General features: G+C 43.4%; 1 protein-coding gene across 2 annotated transcripts in view; it reads left to right on the top strand.

Moving 5' to 3' along the window:
* Window positions 1-20635, top strand: part of tyw1 (tRNA-yW synthesizing protein 1 homolog) — a 63514-nt gene that overhangs the window by 15454 nt on the left and 27425 nt on the right. For both annotated transcript variants that reach the window (XM_083696283.1, XM_083696284.1), the window contains 5 exons: window positions 4582-4714; window positions 11979-12031; window positions 12239-12357; window positions 13891-14000; window positions 18232-18409. In XM_083696283.1, coding sequence (XP_083552409.1) covers window positions 4582-4714; window positions 11979-12031; window positions 12239-12357; window positions 13891-14000; window positions 18232-18409 — 593 coding nt within the window. The remainder of the gene's footprint in view (window positions 1-4581; window positions 4715-11978; window positions 12032-12238; window positions 12358-13890; window positions 14001-18231; window positions 18410-20635) is intronic.

The following is a 20635-nucleotide window of genomic DNA, read 5'->3' as shown; positions in this document are numbered from 1 at the left end:
GACTGAGACCCTGTGGTCACCCTTCGATGCCCATGCATGGTTTTTGGACCGAAGCCCAGTCAGAGCCAGTGCTGCGTCAGGGTGTTGTTGTGTTGTTGACCCCTCCGCAGATTGAACACGGCCTGCAGTTAGAGGGAATTTGTATATGTGCTGTCTGGGTCAGTAGGTGGAGGTGAAGTCTCTGATTACAAACAAGTCTAGCTGTCCAACTTGAAGAAAAAAAAAAAGTGCTGAAAAGGCTAGGAAGTTGTTCTCTCTGCAGATGGCAGATGAGGCTCCCGGTACTGAAACATTTCTTTTCTTTCTTTCATTGTGAAAGTCTGATGAAGTTCAGGCAGCTCATAAACTAGTCCTGTAGAGCTGGAGTGGAACCTGGAGGCAGTCTCTTGTGTGAGGCGCCACCTGTCCAAGAAAAGCATTAGTACTGAGCTGTACACACACACACACACACACACACACACACAGATACACAGATGCAGACACACACAAACAGATGCAGACACACACACACACACACAAACAAATACACAGATGCAGACACACACACAGATGCAGACACACACAAACACAAACACACACAGATGCAGACACACACACACACACACACAAACAAATACACAGATGCAGACACACACACAGATGCAGACACACACAAACACGGACAGATGCAGACACACACAAACACGGACAGATGCAGACACACACACACACACACAAACAAATACACAGATGCAGACACACACACACAGATGCAGACACACACAAACACGCACAGATGCAGACACACACACACACAAACAAATACACAGATGCAGACACACACACAAACAAATACACAGATGCAGACACACACACACACACACAAACACAAACGCACAGATGCACACACAAACATAAACGTACAGATACACACACGCGTGCGCACACACAGATGCAGACAAACACAAAACAATCGCACAGATGCACACACAAACATACAGATACACACACACACACACACACAAATGCACAGATGCACACACAAACATAAACACACACACACACGCAAATGCACAGATGCACACACAAACATAAACACACAGATGTACACGCGCGCACACACACACACACACACACACACACACACACATAACTGGTGACAGAGTATCAGCCCAGTGATAACTAGCCCCTAAAGAGCTCCGCAACACTGAGAAAATGACATATAGTTCCCTGAAGCCATGTCCAAGCAGTGGCAGCAATACAGTAATTGGGTCGGATGGAGCCGTCGCTAAACATGGCTAATCTCCAAGGCCTATTTTTCATCTTGGCTTTCAATAGACTAATACCTATTCATACATTCAGGGAAACTTTCCGGCAAGAGTTCATCAATCTCATGTGTTGTCGGTAAACAGCATAACGCCCAGAAGTGTGGATTTACATATTTATGGATCCCGTGAGGTATAATTTACAGCAGTGGCAGATTAGCCGCAAGGGAGCCGTTCCCGTCTGGAGGAATTCACTGGATGAGCATAAAGTTTCTTACCCTGGTCCTTGAGAGCCACTGTGGATGAGCCCAGTCATGGCTATTCTTATATATTCTTATAGGGAATCAATTACTGATGAGATTAGCTTGATTGGTTGACTGGAGTGATTTTTCTTTAGAAACCTGGTTGTATCAGTGAGGAATCTGTCCATCAAGAATGTATTTATATCCACATGTTTTCTCCTATTTCTCCTATTTAATTAGCTTAGGTATCTATTAGGAATGAATAGAAATTAGCCAAACTATCACAGAGCTTTATTGAGAGTGTCCGGTGTATAGACCAGTTCTTAATTATAATTACACAGTCCTTACTCCACTTGTATAGTAAAACAAACTGTTCAGCTCCATTACTATGCACTCCTGTGGACGGCCAATAATGTGAAGTGAATTTGTAAAATGTTTTTACTAGAGTAATCATCTTAATCATAATATGTAGTAAAATTGAAATATCTACAGTAAATAAGCCCTTTGTCATTACCAATCACATGTATTATGAGGATAAAGGTTATAATTTAGCTTAGCCTTAAAGGGTCAATCTGGGATTCAAACAATAACAAAGCAGTTTCCCTGCCACTTTTTTGGGGAAACAACTGAGGGATGGGACTGGAGTAATGTAACCACTCTCAAATGTATAGACAGTGCTATGTATGCAATGATATCATGAGATATTCATGAGATCAAAAATATAGTTTTAACCATATTTTAAAGCTATGCAGTGTTTGTTTACAATGACATTGTTTACAAACAATGGAGTAAAACATTTGAATATTTATTTATTTATATGAATAGTAAGACAGTTTAACTAAGCTCATGAGGCATTTCTAAGTTATACTTTTCAGGAATCCATGGCTATATATATAAATAATTAATTTCAAAGTCCAAAAATGGATGTAGGTATCCGAGATTGCCCATTTTTAAAAGACCAACATTAGAGAGGTCACTACTCCAATTATATCCAAAAGGTCTTGACACTTCAGATAGAATCACTTAGTCCTTGATCTTCACAGGCCCACCAAACATCAAAGACTGAACATGGGACTTCTTTGAAATCAAATTCTTTTAACTTTGTGCCTTAGTTATTTGCATCAAATACTCAATTATTATTATTATTATACAGTGCATTCAGAAAGTATTCAAACCCCTTCACTTTTTTCCGAATGCACTGTATATAGCACTGTATATAGATAATATATACTATTATTAAAGATATAATTTGGCCTGTTCTGCTTGTTAAGATTCTCTCGCACGCACGCACACACACACACACACACACACACGCACACGCACGCACACACACACACACCCTCTCCTTTGAAGATTGATCTGTACGTTGGAGACCTTACAATTCTAACATTGCGTTGCTACTGTATCTCAGAGCCCACTTTGGAATCTCCCCTTTTGTCTTCACATTAAAATAACCTTCGTCCCATTGATCTTTTCTGTAGTTTCGGACAACATAATAGAACTGAAGAAGTTCTGCTCGTACTGTACATATAAAGTAGTCGCTTATCAGCATTCCACCACTTCATTGTATTACCAAGGGGATGATTAATGTGCGATTTGTAGAGCAATGTCCTAATGCAGGTCCCTGTCTGTCAGCTTTGTTTTGTTCTGGAGGGAAACTTACAGCCATGATATTAGTGCTGCTTAGTGAGTTATCACCAACACCAACCGCTGTGGGCATAGAGCAGTTAGCCAGACCAAAGTCAAGAGCCTTGCCTCACAGGCGCACTAATATGACATCACACATTGCCCGCTCTATAATGCCTTGTTCATGCATTATTCATGAAACGGGTGTGAAAGGCGTCATGTTTTGACTTGTGATCCATGATAATGTGGTAATGACATCACATTACTTGCTTGTTGGGATGTGAGTTGTGCTGTGTTCATGATCCATGTTGAGTATTGCATTTGTGAACCCATTAAGTTGAATTGTTTTGGGTGACAGAAGATGATGTAACATGAACACTATTTGTATTCATCACTGGAATAGGTCAGGGTAAGAAGCCATTATAAGACCAGCCTTTTCAGGAGTGAAAATGTCCCAATTAGTATGCATTGAAATGGCAGTCAATGTCAAGGCTGTCAAGTTGATTTAAAGATCCAGTACTGTATGAAGATATTTAGCTCTAAAATATTGCTAAATGGCCATGATAAATCGGCAGCCATCAATGAATGAGTTCACATGATGAAGAATGCTCAGTGAAAAGTTCTCCATCAGTCCAAACTAACCCTAACCATAACCATAACCCTAACCCTATCCATAACCATAACCCTTTTCTAAAATCTGGTGTCAGATCAGACACTGGCCCATGTTTAGCGTGCAGGTCATGTTTTCACGGTGGATGTTTGTTGGGGTGTGTGTGTTTAAATGATACAGTGTGTGTGTGTGTGTCTAAATGATACTGTGTGTGTGTGTGTGTGTGTGTGTGTGTGTGTGTGTGTGTGAGTGTGTGTCTCTAAATGATACAGTGAGTGTGTGTCTAAATGATACAGTGTGTGTGTGTGTGTGTGTGTCTAAATGATACAGTGTGTGTGTCTAAATGATACAGTGTGTGTGTGTGTGTCTAAATAATACAATGTGTGTGTGTGTGTGTGTGTGTGTGTTTAAATGATACAGTGTGTGTGTGTGTGTCTAAATGATACAGTGTGTGTGTGTGTGTGTGTGTGTGTGTCTAAATGATACAGTGTGTGTGTGTGTGTCTAAATGATAGTGTGTGTGTGTGTGTCTAAATGATACAGTGTGTGTGTGTCTAAATGATACAGTGTGTGTGTGTGTCTAAATAATACAGTGTGTGTGTGTGTGTGTGTGTGTGTGTGTGTTTAAATGATAGTGTGTGTGTGTGTGTGTGTGTGTGTGTGTCTAAATGATACAGTGTGTGTGTGTGTGTGTGTGTGTGTGTGTGTGTGTGTGTGTGTGTGTGTGTGTGTGTGTGTGTGTGTGTGTGTGTCTAAATGATACAGTGTGTGTGTGTGTCTAAATGATAGTGTACTTTTTAACAACCCCTGCCTTCCCATCGGGTCAAACAAAAACTAAGCCAGAGTTGTGTCTGCTGCAGAGAAAAGAAGAGGGCCAGGAGGAAGACCAGCTGGTGAAGCTGTTCAAGCCGAATGGAACAAGGAAGGCAGAGGAAGACAGGGAGAGGAGGGAGATGATCACTCCTGCTTTGAGGGCAGCGCTGACTAAGCAAGGTAAGGAGCAGGCCGACACCAACAACATTACAGAGGTCACATTGGAAGGTGTGGAGGCAGCCTGGATCCATTTACATTTACAAGGAGGAGGATGCATAAGGTCTGAGGCATTTTCTAGTATGAGGTATCTAGTACCTAAGGCCTATGCAAGGTTTCTCCTTATCCCTTCTTTATCGGCTAGCCTAACCTTCCTCATAGACTTTGATTGCTGCTTTTATAAAATAGTTTATAACATAGTTATATATATATTTGTTTAGCTTTTTTTTTTTCTTCTATTTTATCTTTTATTTTATTCACTTAATTCTTGTTTGGTGAAAAACGCTTCTTCTTCTTCTTATTATTATTATTATTATTATTATTACAAAAAGTTGGCTTAACCAGTCTTTGTAGAGCAAGCCAACTTATACTTTCGCTGGTCCAATAGTTACATAAATACCTGACACTTATGTATACAAGTGTATGTATGATTGAGCTTTAATATCTCATGTCCTGATGATTTGAATGCACTTCTGTTTGGTGTCAGTTGTGACAATTGACAATATATTCAGATGGTCTACTTTGCATTGCTCTGCCTTGAGAAATGCTTTGAACAGACCCCCAGCACCATATTCTTTCAAACCGGTGTTTAACCTTGCTGACTACATGATGAAAAAGTTATAATTCACTTGAATTATAAAAAACATGAATTATGAGTCACTTTGCTGCTTTAACTTCAAGGGTAAAATCACCAGACCCATACAAATTAGCTGCAGAGAGAGGGAAAGTCTATTTAACCTTTTGCTGGAATGTATTATTTGTCCCATGATTGGCAGTTGTGTCCTGCTTTCTCCCTTTGTGTTTACCTTAAGTCTCTTAAGCTTTTTTTTGGTAATCTCTCTAACCTCAAGGTGGCTGAGTCCAAATGCTAATTACTGCAGCGCCCGTTAAGTCTGCACTTTGTGTTATTTATTTAAATCCACACTTCACATTATAAATATATTTCTTTTAGCTGCTGTTTTCTACCTGCTTTTAGAGGCAGCTTTTTAATGGAGTCACAACCTGCACTGCAGTCTTTTCCCGATCCTGTCGGATAGATTTGTTCCCCCGAAGCCGGGCTGGGCTGCTGCACGTGGAGGCATGCGGAGGTACGGAGAGTGTGTGTTGCCTAACGGCGCTTAATGATGCAGCACAGTCCAATTACCCCCTCTGCCTCCTCCTCTCCTGCCGGCCCAGTCCCAGGAGCGACTTCGCTCTCCTCCTTAACGCAGGTTCTGTCTCTCCCACAGCTGCCAAGTCTTGACTAGTGAGAAACGGTTCCTGGTTGGAATCAATACGGCAGGTGCTATACATTTCCTGCATTTTGGCAAGAAAGCTTCAACATGTCAAACAATCTAGTAGTTGCCTTTGCGGAGCAGAACACTTTGTGGGGCGAGATTTGGGGTGAAGAACTGTTGGTACATAGATCCCTTAGTTAGGAGGACTCCCTGACATCTCTGGTAGGGAACACACTAGTATAAACTAGAGATGCCAATATTGGCCTAAAATGCTAGATCGGGAATCGGCGATAGGGAATGCTCTTTACCGATCCGATGCCATGACGTGAACTGTCATAAAAACTTGTCAAACACGTCATTGACTGACGGCTGGGCAGCTGAGGTGACACGCAGGTGTGGTGACAATAATAACAACCATGTCTGCAGTCTGGAGTTACCTCATAGTTGAGACAGACACTGAATCGGTACTTCAATACTCGCTATCCACAGCAAATCAGTAAATTCAGTACTTGGTATCTGTAGAGGCAATGAAAAAGTGGTATCGGTGCATCTCTAGTAAAAAAGATCACTGCTATGAAGTCCAGTCCTCAGTCCCAGAATCAGAATCAGAATCAGAATCAGAATCAGAATTCTTTTATTTGGCCAAGTATATTTGCACATACAGGAAATTGACTTGGTGAGGTTGGTGCATGGACATAAAAAACAAATAGCAAATGTTGACAAGAAATTTACAAAATAGCAAAGTATTAACAAAATAGCAATAACAAATTTACAAATTTACAAAAAAGAGCAGCAGAACAATACATCTTGTAGGCTGTGTGAGACTAAATGGCAATGAGGCTTTCATGTGAGATTACATAACGATCTTTAAATAGCACTGCTATAAGCATGTTACTTTCATGTGAGATTACATAACGATCTTTAAATAGCACTGCTATAAGCATGTTACTTTCATGTGAGATTACATAACGATCTTTAAATAGCACTGCTATAAGCATGTTACTTTCATGTGAGATTACATAACGATCTTTAAATAGCACTGCTATAAGCATGTTACTTTCATGCTTTCAGAGTCCGTGTAGACTCTGCTCTCATCACTACTTCAAAATCAAACCATGCAGTGAGTGCTGAAATTGGAGCTTTAGTGGTGGCTGACACAGATTTTGAGAGTCCTACCTCTCTTGGAAACATCTCTCCTTTTCTGATGAAGAAAATCGAGATTAAATTATAATCTTAGTTTTTTTTAAACTCAATAAAGTTTTGGCATCCACAGAGCCAAAAACGGGCAGAAATTCATTTTGGGGCTCTATCATCAACAGATTAAGTTCATATTTCATCAGTTTCAAAACCTGAGTGATGATGAGTGCAAGCTTGATGTTCGTCAATATACATTTATTATTCATTCCATTTGGGAAATGAACACTCGCAAGTAAAAAAAAAGCAAAAACAGTAGATGCTCATCTTTTGTTCTGTTTATTGATGGTGTATGCTTTGAGATGCATTCTACCCTGCATTATGGAATTGGATTGGACTGTATTTTTGAATTCAGTGGAAAGTAAAAGTTAGTATGTTTTATGGTTTTGAACTGGAAACCTTCAGTTCTCAAGTTTAGGCTAGGGTTGTTAATGATTAATCGATGACCGATTAATCGTCGTAAAGAATGTGATCGATCAACCGGAATTTGATCGATCAAGCGTATTAAAATAAACAATGAAATTGAACAACATGTGGTCTTGTTGTCATAGGGGTGAGTAAAGGGTTAGGGTTAGGGGGCAGTAAAGGGTTAGGGTTAGGGTTAGTGGGGAGTAAAGGGTTAGGGTTAGGTTATTGGATGTTGATATTGATCCCCATGGGGAAATTAAGGCGTTACAGCAGCTCACATCACAAACAACAACAACAAAATAAAGTGATGATAGAATAAAAATAAAATAGACATCTGAAACATTATATACAGTAAGAACAGTCCAGTATGATTTAACGTCCCCCAGCTTGACTCTGATCACCCCGATCGAGCCAGCCGGAGGAGGAGTTGTACAGTCTTATTGCGGCAGGCAGAAAAGATCTCCTATAGCGTTCCTTAATGCAACGTGGTTGTATTCTTGTAATCTTGCTAATGTAGCTTCTCTGCTCTGCCACAGTGTCATGTAGGGGATGGAAGGGATTGCCATGATGGCCAGGAGTTTGGTCCTCATCCTCTTAATGGCCACCTCCTCCATTACATTTACATTTACATTTATGGCATTTAGCAGACGCCTTTATCCAAAGCGACTTACAACAAATGCATTTGTTTAAGTAAGTGAATCATCTATCCATCAGTCATCATAAGAAAAAGTAATCAATGCTTACACCAGAGGCCATTGGCAGTCACAATGTTAGAAGAAGAATTTTTTTAATTAGATTTTTTTAACAGGAGAGAAACTTGCACAGGGGGGTAGTGGGTACGAAGAGGTCTTTAGGAGAGACCGTTAAGATGTAGCCTAAAGCAGTGGGTCTTCAATCTACAGCGGAAGATTGGTAGTGACTCTGCAGTCCTGACTGCAGTGTGAAGCTCGTTCCACCAGCGTGGCGCCAGGACAGTGAAAAGCCGTGACCGAGTAGTGCGGCTGCTGCATCCACGTAGAGGCGGCGGTGCCAGGCAGAAGCGGCAGTGCCAGGCAGTGTCCAGGGTGACACAGAGGACAGAATCAGTTTTGCTTTCCAACCCTAACGAGGAAGTTAGGGCTTTCCTTTCCAGCTTTCCTAATTGTTAGGGGCATGGTTAGGGTTAGGGGGGAGTGAAGGGTCCCATCCGAGCAGGTATTTTCAGCAGCTGGCCTTACTGTGAACCAGCTGGGCACGCGACTCACCCCTGAGCATTTTAACATGTTAATATTCTTAAATAAAAAACCAGTAGGTAAGCTCAGGGGTGAGTCGGGTGCGAAGTTTGAAGAGGTACATATATATATTAGGCCTAAGTTATTGTTGTATGAAAATATACTCAAAGTATTCAAAATATAGCAAATGGCTCATGAAATTGCCGCTCTCGACCAAAGATGTAGCCTGTCACAAAATATAACATTGTATCACGTTTGGATTGGAACTTGTACAGACAAAGAATTACAAAGTATTCAAAATATAGCCTTTCATAATTCTTTATCGCCCTTCATAATTCTTTATCTATACGTTCTAGTGATACAATGTTATATTTTGCAGAGAGTGCCAATTTTACGAGTCGTCAGCTATATTTTAAGCCCTTCAGGATTCTCTTTTTGTTTCGTTATCAAAATATGCCTCAAATGTACAAATAAAGCTTTGATTGAGGAAAACGCACATTTTGTATTTTCTGTCATGAGCTACAATTTTCTTTTTTAAGATTAATCGATTGTTTGATCTTTAACGTTATCGACTATCGATTGAGCAAATGTCTTAAAATTTGCAACCCTAATAGAAATAACTTATTTTTTGAGAGAATGTTTGACATGAATTTGGGCTTGTCTTTCTGTATGTGCCTTTTGATTCTTTAAGGTTGATGTAACCTTGATGTGGAAAATGACTACATTGTCACTGAAATCCAGCAATGTTTGCCTTTTGATTGGTTTATCCCAGTTTTTGACAGCTATTCCTTGATCTAATGGATGGATGACATACAGGGGATGCTGATGCATGGAATGGAATGAGGAACGGTGTAAAACTAGTGCTTGATATCATTCCTCATTCGATTCCATACATTACAATGAATTTCCCATTTCTACCTCCACCAGCCTCCCCTGGTATCATATTACATTTTGAAATATTAATTTTTGAAATATGATGAGTACAAACGGTAATGCTATCAGATACGGTACAGTGGTTTGATTGAGCGGTGTCTGATGTTTTTCATATTGCCCTGGTAGCTTGGTAACAGTGTGAATGGGGGTTGACTAGCAACAGCTGGAGTGGGTGGCTGGAAGCTGCAGTAGTGGTTTTGGAGGTGGGGGCCACATGAGGTCCCCACAATATGAATTTACCCATGGGGATTCATAAAGTACTACACACACTCCAAGGGAGCCTTTGGAGCCAGAAATCCCAAAATCAGAAGATGGGCTCATTGCAATGCATGGATTGGAATGAGAAATGGTATCAAACAATATGTTAGGGGAAATTCTTTTACAGTAGTAGTTACAAAGGACCACACACAAACCGAAAAAAAAACAGACAGTTAATATAAAAACACACTTACAGGCTGGCATAGTTAACCAGACAACTTGTCCTGGAGTCAACTTCATACTGGAGTGATCAACCAACCGTGGGCTCTGCTCCATTGCCCAAACAGATGCGAAGGAGTGCGGAAAGGAGAGGAGAAGAGAAGCATGGACACCTTTCTTTCCTTCTTTCCTTCATCTGCCTCCCCCTCGCCATCTCACTTGGTGCAGACATAAAAGGCTGCTGAGCTGTTTGATGTGAGGTTTTACCTAATGAACACAGGAGGGCTAAGGGCTTTTAGATTAGGATCATTAGGACTCACACAAACTCCCACTAGGCCTGGTTCTCTGGGCTGCTTCCAGCGATCTTAGCAGCTCCTTGGTTAAGATGTCTTTCATGTCTCCGAGGGATGCTGGGACTGAGATAAGACCAAGAGAACAGCCTTTTCCTTCCTCACTGTTTCGCCCATGGGGTTGTTGGGAAGAAAACAATTTTAGTGGTCAGCATGGAGCTCCACGTGCAGACAGACCGTGTGTGTGTGTGTGTGTGTGTGTGTGTGTGTGTGTGTGTGTGTGTGTGTGTGTGTGTGTGTGTGTGTGTGTGTGTGTGTGTGTGTGTGTGTGTGTGTGTGTGTGTGTGTGTGTGTGTGTGTGTGTGTGTGTGTGTGTGTGTGTGTGTGTGTGTGTGTGTGTTCCTGTTCCTGTTCCTGTTCCTGTTCCTGTTCCTGTTCCTGTTCCTGTTCCTGTTCCTGTTCCTGTTCCTGTTCCTGTTCCTCCTGGTGTGAAAGTTATCCTGGATCAATAGCCAGCCCTCAGTTTGGGTTAAACAGTACAGCTTAATCCCCCAGCGAGCATTGCTCTGTGCTAGCAAAATAGACTGGATTTACAGCTAAATATCCCTGGGCTCTGGCTGATTCAGCACCAGGTTTGGACACCAGTGAAACCAATGATAATTACATTTGATGACCATTCAGACACAAAATGGCTGTAATGCATCACCCAGGTAGGAGAGGCTAATTGACTGCACAGAAATTGAACCTTAAAGAGAGTCTAAGATCAAAGGTGCCATGTTTTTACCTCACACAGGACTGTTATAGAAACTTTATTCAAATGTTGTATCATTTGAAGTGCATGGGAAGGCCCTCCTTGGATCCTTGGGGAGGGCTCTCGATTTGAAGCTTTGCCGTGTAACTAGCTGATTAAAAGAGACAAATACAAGTATTCTGTTTGATGGGCTGACTTCAGAGAGAGGCCTGCCAGAGAGCTCTCAACGCTGGGAAATAGTCGCCAAAACATAGCCAGTATCAGCCGAGCCTTGATCATGCACCCTTATGTCATGTTATACCTGACAGCTTTTGATGTCATGTTTCTCGTTTGAATCTGTAAGCTAGGTATCTGATGGGATAGGGATCTCATTCATTTCTCTTTCATGCTATTGGTCAACCTGCATCACATTACAACATGGTCTGATATATAGTAAGAGTTATAACATTGTTGTTACCATGTCATAACTCCAGAAATTGAGAGACGCTTTGAATCCAAAGCAACTTGCCCAGTGGTGAACATGCTGTTTGAAGTACAGCAGACCAACGTACAACACTAGCAGGTATCAACGCTGGAAAACCATGTTCGTGCAAAGGTGAAGTTATGGATGATGGTGCCATAACTTCCATAAAACTGCCAACAACTGCCATAAAACTTAGTTTGAATAGCTTCTCTTCTAAATTGACATGAAAAAGGTAGGGAATGCTTGAGGTTTGTGCATTGCACTCTCTACAGTTAGCTACCTTAATTGCGTGCAGTGCATCTCTTTCCTCTCACATCCCCCCCCCCCCCCCATCTCTTTCACAGGTTACAAACTGATAGGAAGCCACTCCGGGGTGAAGCTGTGTCGTTGGACCAAGGTAATGTGCAAAAGATCCTCTCCTACCAATATGAACCATCAGTGATAGACACCTTCAAACAAGTCACAGTATTTATTATTGAAGACTTATTGACTGGCTTTTTGTGTGTGTGCGCCTGTGTGTGTGCGCCTGTGTGTGTGCGCCTGTGTGTGTGCGCATGTGTGTGTGCGGATGCGTGTGTGCGGATGCGTGCATGTGTTTCTCCAGTCCATGTTAAGAGGAAGAGGAGGCTGCTACAAACATACTTTTTATGGCATCGAGTCTCACCGGTGCATGGAGACCACCCCCAGCCTCGCCTGTGCTAACAAGTGTGTCTTCTGCTGGAGGTACTGCAACATCAACCTTCAATTTCAGATGTGTTTTAATGGTCTGTGTACCTTGTTTTGTCTGATACAGCAGTGTCATTAGATCCAGAGAGGCTGGCGGAGGTAGAAATCGGAGGACGGGCTCATTGTAATGCATGGAACGGAATAAGGAATGGTATCAAAATCGGAAAATATGGGCTCAAATTCCGTTCCATGCATTACAGTGAGCCCACATTCCGATTTTGATACCATTCCTCATTCCGTTCCATGCATTACAATGAGCCCGTCCTCCGATTTCCACCTCCGCCAGCCTCCCCTGCAAGGGATGGTTGCGTCTGCCCTCTCTTACCCACTGTGATGGAGTTTAAAGTGATGTCATACGCTCCGTATCCTCAACCCGGCCACGAGAGCTGCATATCATTCGTGTGTTCCATCAGTCACTGAGCGATGTCATCCCTTAACCGTCAGCAGACGAGTTAATGAAGAGCGAGCGGGTGATTAATGGCGAGCCTAATTGGAGGCAGAAAGGTAGAAGCTGATTCTTTATCACATCATCGGCATAAGTTGAAAGAGCACAGAGAGTATTTTTTTTCTTTCCTCAAGTTACCTTCTCTCAGTAGTGGAAATCGGAGGATCGGCTCATTGTGTAATGCATGGAACGGAATAAGGAATGGTGTTTTGATACGAGCCCATCCTCCAATTTCTACCTCAACCAGCCTCCACTGCTGTCAGTCCATGCTATTAATGAATAGGAGCGTTGTCAGCTGAGATTGACGACAATCTGCCCGTCTAAGTTAAGGTCGTTGTCTGGGACGATGCGTAAGGCTGGAGCATTGTCGGACACTGACGTGTTGCAATAACTGCTCGCCAGTGCTAGGGGGCGCCAGAGTGGACGGGTAAGAAGAAATGACCACACATTTTTAGGTGGCATACAATACAGTACACAAAGCACATAATCTGCGATGAAATTTGTCTATGTATTTGAAGAAAAAAAAAATCTGTTGAAATCCCCGCCTTCATTTGAAGCACTCAGTAGAATCTGCACGTCGCTGGGGAAATTCACAGGATGCACTGCCTCCCATCAGCACTTTTTGATGGGTTCAATGGGTGCGCCGTCAGACTATCCCTTTAAATGGAGAGTCTGACTTGGTGTGACTACAAAGCCATTTATGGCTTGAAATCACGTTACAGATTTATGCAATTTCCACACTCTACATTCTACTGGTGCCTTTGTGCCTACGTAACGTACTGTGGGCACAAAGGCACAAGTTGAATGAATGTAGAGCGTGAAAATTGCTAAATTCTACTGAAAAAATGGGGGTTGTGAATGAGCAAGTGTGATGGAGTGCACTGACCTTTACGTGACCTGACACGGAGTGAAAGGGTCATAGCGGGTCAATGTAAATGGCTGCTTAAGTGGGTTGTTACCCAGCAGCCCCCCTGGGGACAGAAAGGCCAGTCTGGGACGTCTGTGTCTTGAGTGGTGGAGATGCCGGCCTGACCAGAGCTGTCCACTCGAATCTCATCTCTCTCTCTCTCTCTCTGTCATTGCAGACACCATACCAACCCGGTGGGCACTGAGTGGCGCTGGAAAATGGACCCGGCCGAGAAGATCCTGCTGGAGGCCCTGGAGAACCACCAGAACATGATTCGACAGTTCAGAGGTCAGCACATACACGCACGCACGCACACGCACACACACACACTACATGATCCTCATCCTGCCCCTTTGGTTCCCAGTCTAATGAAGAAAAGTAAAGGTGCTCATGACCTTGTCAGACTCCTCCTGTCTTCACACCCCATCCTACAGTATCATCCATCACACACACACACACACACACACACACATACACACACACACACATACACACACACACACACACACACACACACACACAAACCTGAACTCTCCTTTGCCCTGACTTCTCTTTTATACAGACCTTACTACACAGGTGAATATAATGCATTTGCACAGCAGGGGAGGCTGGTGGAGGCTGGTCCTCATTCCATTCGTTCATCTTCTGATTTCTACCTCTACCAACGTCCCCTGCTACACGGGTATAGGGACAAACTGGAACAGCTTAATTCTAGGCTAAGAGGGTTGTGGTCCATCAATACAGTTGCCGTTGTAGCATCTTTTTACAGGGTGGTGCAAATATCAGATAATAAAATCTCCTAAAATCCTCAAGTCTAACTCCAGCTTGTTTGAGAGCAAGCAATGTGCATGAAGGCTGCGAGTAAAAACACTGATATGCACTGAAAAGGGCATAGTAAAATAAAGTATTCAGTTTGACCATCTTTTTAAAATACTCTATGCAGCACAGTTGCTCTGTTTAAAATGACCATGTCACCAATTTCCTCAAAATGGAGTGAAAGTAAGGTGAGTAACTTACCCAGAAGAATTTGAACACCTGTTTTTTTTCCAACTGTACCTCCCCTATAGTTACAGGTAGACTTCTGTACCTGTAGACTTCTTCTCCAAAGTGAGAGTCGCTCTCTCAGCACAGCCAAGCAGAGCACTGTCCAAGAGCACAACCTGCGTCACAGATGAGACTCCGGGGGGACAGTTGACTGTCAGCTCGCTCGGCACAATGCAGTCACATCACCGTGGCTGTAAGTGTTGCGAGGCCCAGGGCTAATTTATCCATTAGCATCTTGTCGTCCTGGGCCGCTATCACACCCCTCAATGGACCTGCCTTGTCCCTCAACATAGTCTTTTGAAGGATCAGTTAAGCCGGCATTGATGGATCCCGACTCAAAGAAAAAACATGGTGTCAGGACTATCATACCCCTCTCACCGGACTGTGATGCACACCTCTCCCCGGACCAGTCTCGTCCCTGTCTATTTCCACAAAGTCTTTGAAGCAACAGTTAAGCCTGCCTTGATAGATTCAGACTCAATGTACTGTAGAAGAAACAAAATGGTGGCATCAGTCTGCAAGGTCATTGTAATCTTTTCCCTCCGTTTCTCATTTCTCCGGGGTATTCAATTTGAAGATAATCTCAGGAGGCTGTTCTTTGACGGTTAGCATTTAGCGGTCTGCACAAGTGCATTTCAAACATATCAAAAGACACCACTTTAAAGATGTTGCCATAACAAATGTGATCAAGGAGAATTTCTTCCTCTCTTCACTCTCTCCGCTCTCCCTGTTGTGACTGTGCTGAGTCAACGCCAACGCCGGACTTAAAAGAACCTGTCAGTCCAATTAGTTTCCCTTACTCAACCCTCTTTGATTAGCATCTGGATCGGACTAGCTAACTAAATTAGCAGCCTGATTTGAAGTGAACCCAACCAGAGGCCGGTACTGATGGGCCTGTGGGCTGGGCTCGGACTGAGGGAGTTGGTGCGGGCGAGGGTAGATCCAGATGGGTTGGTTGCGAGCCAGTGACTCGCTTATTCTCAATAATGATCATTATTTGCTCAGTGCAGCTGGTCAGATTTCAATAGCGGGTTAATGGGGGCTTCTGTTATTATGTAACCACCCAGCAATGGTTAATCATGTCAGCATGTTACTAAGCTGTTTGGGGTTTGGTTGATTTAATTCTTTAATTGAGTTAATGACATAAGGGAGAAAGTGGATCTTAATAAGCCCCTTGGAGGACTTACGCCTGAAATTGCACCAGGGTAGACTGGATGGGTTGCACCAGGGTAGACTGGATGGGTTGCACGAGGGTAGACTGGGTGAGTTGCACCACGGTAGACTGGGTGGGTTCCTAAACCACTTTGGACCAGAGCTTGTCTCATACACAGATTCTTCCTTCAGACAGAGACTTGGATTTGAATTCATGATGATGTATTGTATACCCATAGAAGACAATTGATTATTATTTATTTCATTTTATTTAGGATTTGCACACACACAATAACAATTGAAAGACAAAAAGAACAGACAATTGCGCCTCCCCTAAAAAGTGATGGAATAATAATAAAAAAGAAAACGTATATAATATTAAAAAGATCAAAATTGAGCTGAACATTTAAGTTATTGTTGGCTAGTCGATAATGTGCATATAATGCTCTTGCCAGTAACACCCCATCCTCAGTTAATTCCGTGGCCTAACCCTTCTCTTCTCCTCATCCTCAAGAATAGGGCTCTTTTAATGGAGACCTGTGATTGCATTCAGATACTTTTGTGAACAATCCACTTTAGACAGGACGAGAGCTCTCCAGGGAACAGCTTGATCCCCATGTGGGGGTGTAATATGATTCCACATACATAATATCAATAAAATATACACATAATGAGGTTTCAGAGACCTGGGTCTGTACATCTGTCGTGTGAGCTTCAGCTGGTGATGGGAGTGAAATATAGTGTGATTTCTCTGAGGGCCAGCTCGAGTGCGTGGGGATGGAACAATTATGTTTTCAGTTTGAGGTATTTTCGTGCGAAGTGAATTTGTGTTCTATGATGTAATTTTACCCTTCAAATGTTTCAGAAAACCGTCTGTTTGCCTGACTTCATAAATGGAAACAGTTTTTATGAAGTTCTTGTTTGCTCGATATATATTCTCTGTTGTTCTTTGATTCTTAGACTATGAGATCAAATCAATCATTCCAACTTTTAATGAAACCAAGATTAATGTGTTTAAAAAGTAAATTCGGTTTGCGACAGTCTGAGGAACGCCCCATTAAATAGCAATAAGAGGTTGCTGCTTTTTGGCCCTCCATCATCACAGGACGACTCCCCATATCAACAGTATACATGACTTAATCAGCAGTTACACACACACACCCTGTTTTCATCCAATTAGAAGCAACCTCTGCCTGGCAAGAGTTGTGTTGTGATCAGTGGAAGCTGGAGAGCATGAGACCTCCCAGTGTGGAGAGAGACTGGGCCCTGATCCAACACACACAACCTGACTTCTCTGAGACTGTGCCAGGTCCTTGAGGAGCCAATCAGGCCTTCCTCCCTCCATACAGTATCTTTCTACTATAGCTACAGTACCGTGCCCTCCTCTCCCCCTGCTTTTCGTAGCACCTGTACACCTCTCTTCTTCTCCCTTTCTCCTTTTATACTGTTCATCCCATCCTCATCCCCACATTCTGAACACTGGAATTCAAGAACTCTCATTCAGTCACCACACACTGACCAGGGTGACCCTGACCCTGACCCTGACCCTTAACACTCCTAGTGATCTTACATACCTGGAGGGACTGAGTGGTGACCATTAGCCGGCTTTCCACAGCAGGGCTTATGCCGTGCTTGCCAAGGCCAATTGCTTTTACACAGTCACTCCCAAGCTTCAACAGAGCAGAACTCCAGGTCTATTCAGTGCTTTAAGCCCAGTCTTTTAGCCTCCTCTACTCCCCCTGGTCCCGGTCCCGGTCCCGGGGCTAGGGATGTGGTTTAGAGGGCGGGTGGGATATTCTCATCATCCAAGTGCTTTGGATGCCTTGGTGTGCGGCAAGCATAATCCAAGTTAGCTTGCTGTAACTACACCCTTTTTACAAAGTGCTTAAGTTGCCATAGCCTGTTGAGAAACCAGAGAATTTGATGTGTTGCTAGTGTCTCCATAGTTCGCCACGTTATGAACTGCAGAATGTAAACAAACTGGAGATCATACAAGATGGAACTAGAAAGCCCAACTGTGGAAATTCAAACAGGCTTGTTCACTAGGCTCAAAGCACTAGCTGGCCGCTAGTAAGCATTGGTATGTACTGGCACCATTGTCGAAAAAGCAGCTAATGACAGCCTTACTGGGTCAAAACGTCAAACTGATACTCTTTAGGCCTAATCCTAAACTCAGCCAAATTTGTATACAAATTTGCATGGTGTTGGATCCTTGTATGAAATGTGCTCTATAAATAAAGTTTGATTGGTCCCTTCCATACCACTTTACCTCCTATGCCGATACCTGATCTGTCTTTGACCTCTATCTATCTTTACATTCCAGGTGTGCCGAAGGTGCGTCAGGACCGCTATGATGAGGGCCTGGCGGTGAAACACTGTGCCCTGTCACTGGTGGGCGAGCCAATCATGTACCCCGAAATCAACACCTTCCTCCGCCTCCTCCACACCCACCGCATCTCCAGCTTCCTGGTCACAAATGCGCAGTTCCCTGATGAAATCAGGTGGGGGCGCTACTGTGCTGTATAGCGTTTGGCTGGGGGGGGGGGGCTCCAGCTCCAGCTCCAGCTCCAGCTCTTAATCTTTCTCTTTCATTTAGTCTCTGAAGAGTCCCGATGCCATTTGCCTACTGTCCTCTCAACAAAAACGTCATCCTGCCTGTCTTTATTCTCTTGTGTCTGAGTCTTTTCTTTTCTGGGTGTGTTTGAGTGTTGCCCTATGCCTCCTTTTTGAAGTCTCCACGCTCAGCCACATAGAGGCTTCATAGACAGGGCAGGGTCGGGGCTGGGGAGGGCCTGATAAGCTCTAATCTGGAGCAGAATTGCAAATCACAGCCTAGCTTCCTGTCGTCTGTTTCTGCGTGTCTGTCTCTCTGTAATGCCTCTAGGGCTTTCCCCAGCGCCCATGGCTTTATGAAAAATACATCTTCACCTCATTTAGCCCTTTATACACGTGCACACACACACACACACACAGTGGAGAGGTACACACACACACACACACACACACACACACACAGTAGAGAGGTACACACACACACAGTTGAGAGATACACACACAGTTCCCCCTTATCAACAGTGACAGGACAGGGCGGTGAGGAGCACAATGAGCAGAGAGGGTTTAGTGTCAGCAGCCGGGGGAACACACTGTTGTCAGTTCAGAGTGTCTTTATCTCCTGTGCAGAAGCCGCTCGGCTAAGCATTCCGGAAAAAGTGGACTCGGTGGCAACATGCAATTAAAGAACAGCCTTGGATATGTGGCAGAGAGCAATGTCGGAGAGCCACGGCTGCACTGTGACTCACATTTTCCCGATGTGCCCTTAGTGTATACGCCCTTACAACACTTCTCTTGCGTTCCTGTGAGATGGGGCTAGTCGCAATGACGGCATTAATGCGATAACACAGTATGGCCATGTTTTAGTGATGTGGGCATCATCCAAGGCTAAGTTGGCACACCGGGGCTAAGTGAGGTGAGGATGTATTTTTCAAGGCAATGTTTTGGTAACAAGGACAGAGAAAAAGAGTGGGCTCTTAATGGATCAGGATGTTATGTGAAAGGACTCTTGTTATGTTGTCTTCTTATGTTGACTTGACAAGTTTATTTAATGGCTGTAACTGAACCAATAGAAGGACACTGTAGACACAGTTCGTTTGAAGAGACTGTACATCACTTCAGCTTTGGCACCTCAGACAATCTATTATTGCCCAAGCCCTGACCTTCAGGCATCTAGGAAGTAAACAGTGACTCTGCTACAATGTTTACCGTAGTCCCCTGATTCAATGCGCCCTTTGACCCCCAGCCCCTCTCCCACAATCTCATCAGATCAATCTCCTTGGACGTCCAACAGCTTGTTTGAGTCTCTTCCTGTGGTGTCATGGTGTCATTGGCTGTGGCCCTGCCTTGTCTGTCATAGGTTGACTTATCATCCCTAGCTTGTCACAACAGGCAGATGTGGAGGACTGCATCTATCAATCATCCTCAAGCCCCGCCCGTCAGAACTACCCAGCCACCGACAAGCTGTCTGAATGTATCGAGTCAGATGCGCCCTGGCACTACTTTGATTGGAAGCGGCAGGTGTTCACTTACGAGAGCGAGGGAAGGGAGGGGAGGGTGTATTTGGGGAGGATGGAGCAGAGATGGGGGTTGGGTGGGAATCAGGATGTGTTGACTAAACAGATGAAACTAGTGCTCAATTCTCAGATTGCCACCACAGCAGCTTATTTTCCTAGCTGAACTATTTTTCATTGCCTGTCTTTGCCACTTCTGGCAATTACCACTGTAGCACTGTGGAGTATTTATTTGAGGGAGAGCTTTTTTGTTTGTTATGTTGTTGCAACCTTTTCTAAACCTCATTGGCATTGATCTTCCCTTTGTTTCTCATGTGCATACTGTACTATGCTACTCTGCCTGCCTCAACAAAAAGACCAAAATGGATAGTTGTAAATCACACAGACCATTATTCTTTTCCACCTTTCTCAAACTCCCTTTTTCTCTCTCTTCCACTTGAAATGCGAAAGCCTATAGAAAATCTATATCCGCCTGGATATATCTCTTTATCATCCTCTCAGGCAGAACACAACCCTTTGCCAATATAGAACCTGACAGTAATCCAGTTAGATTTGCTTGATAACATGTTAAGGTGCAAAATTGGCTTGGCAGCCGAGACTACCATCTCCTCTCATCTCCTCTCCCCTTCTCCTGTCCCCTTCTCCTCCCCTCTCCTCTCCTCC

The sequence above is a fragment of the Argentina silus genome (assembly GCF_951799395.1).
Source record: "Argentina silus genome assembly, chromosome: X".
Taxonomy (NCBI): Eukaryota; Metazoa; Chordata; class Actinopteri; order Argentiniformes; family Argentinidae; genus Argentina; species Argentina silus.
The sequence above is the reverse complement of the archived record's forward strand: the minus strand, read 5'-3'. Positions and strand labels throughout refer to the sequence as shown.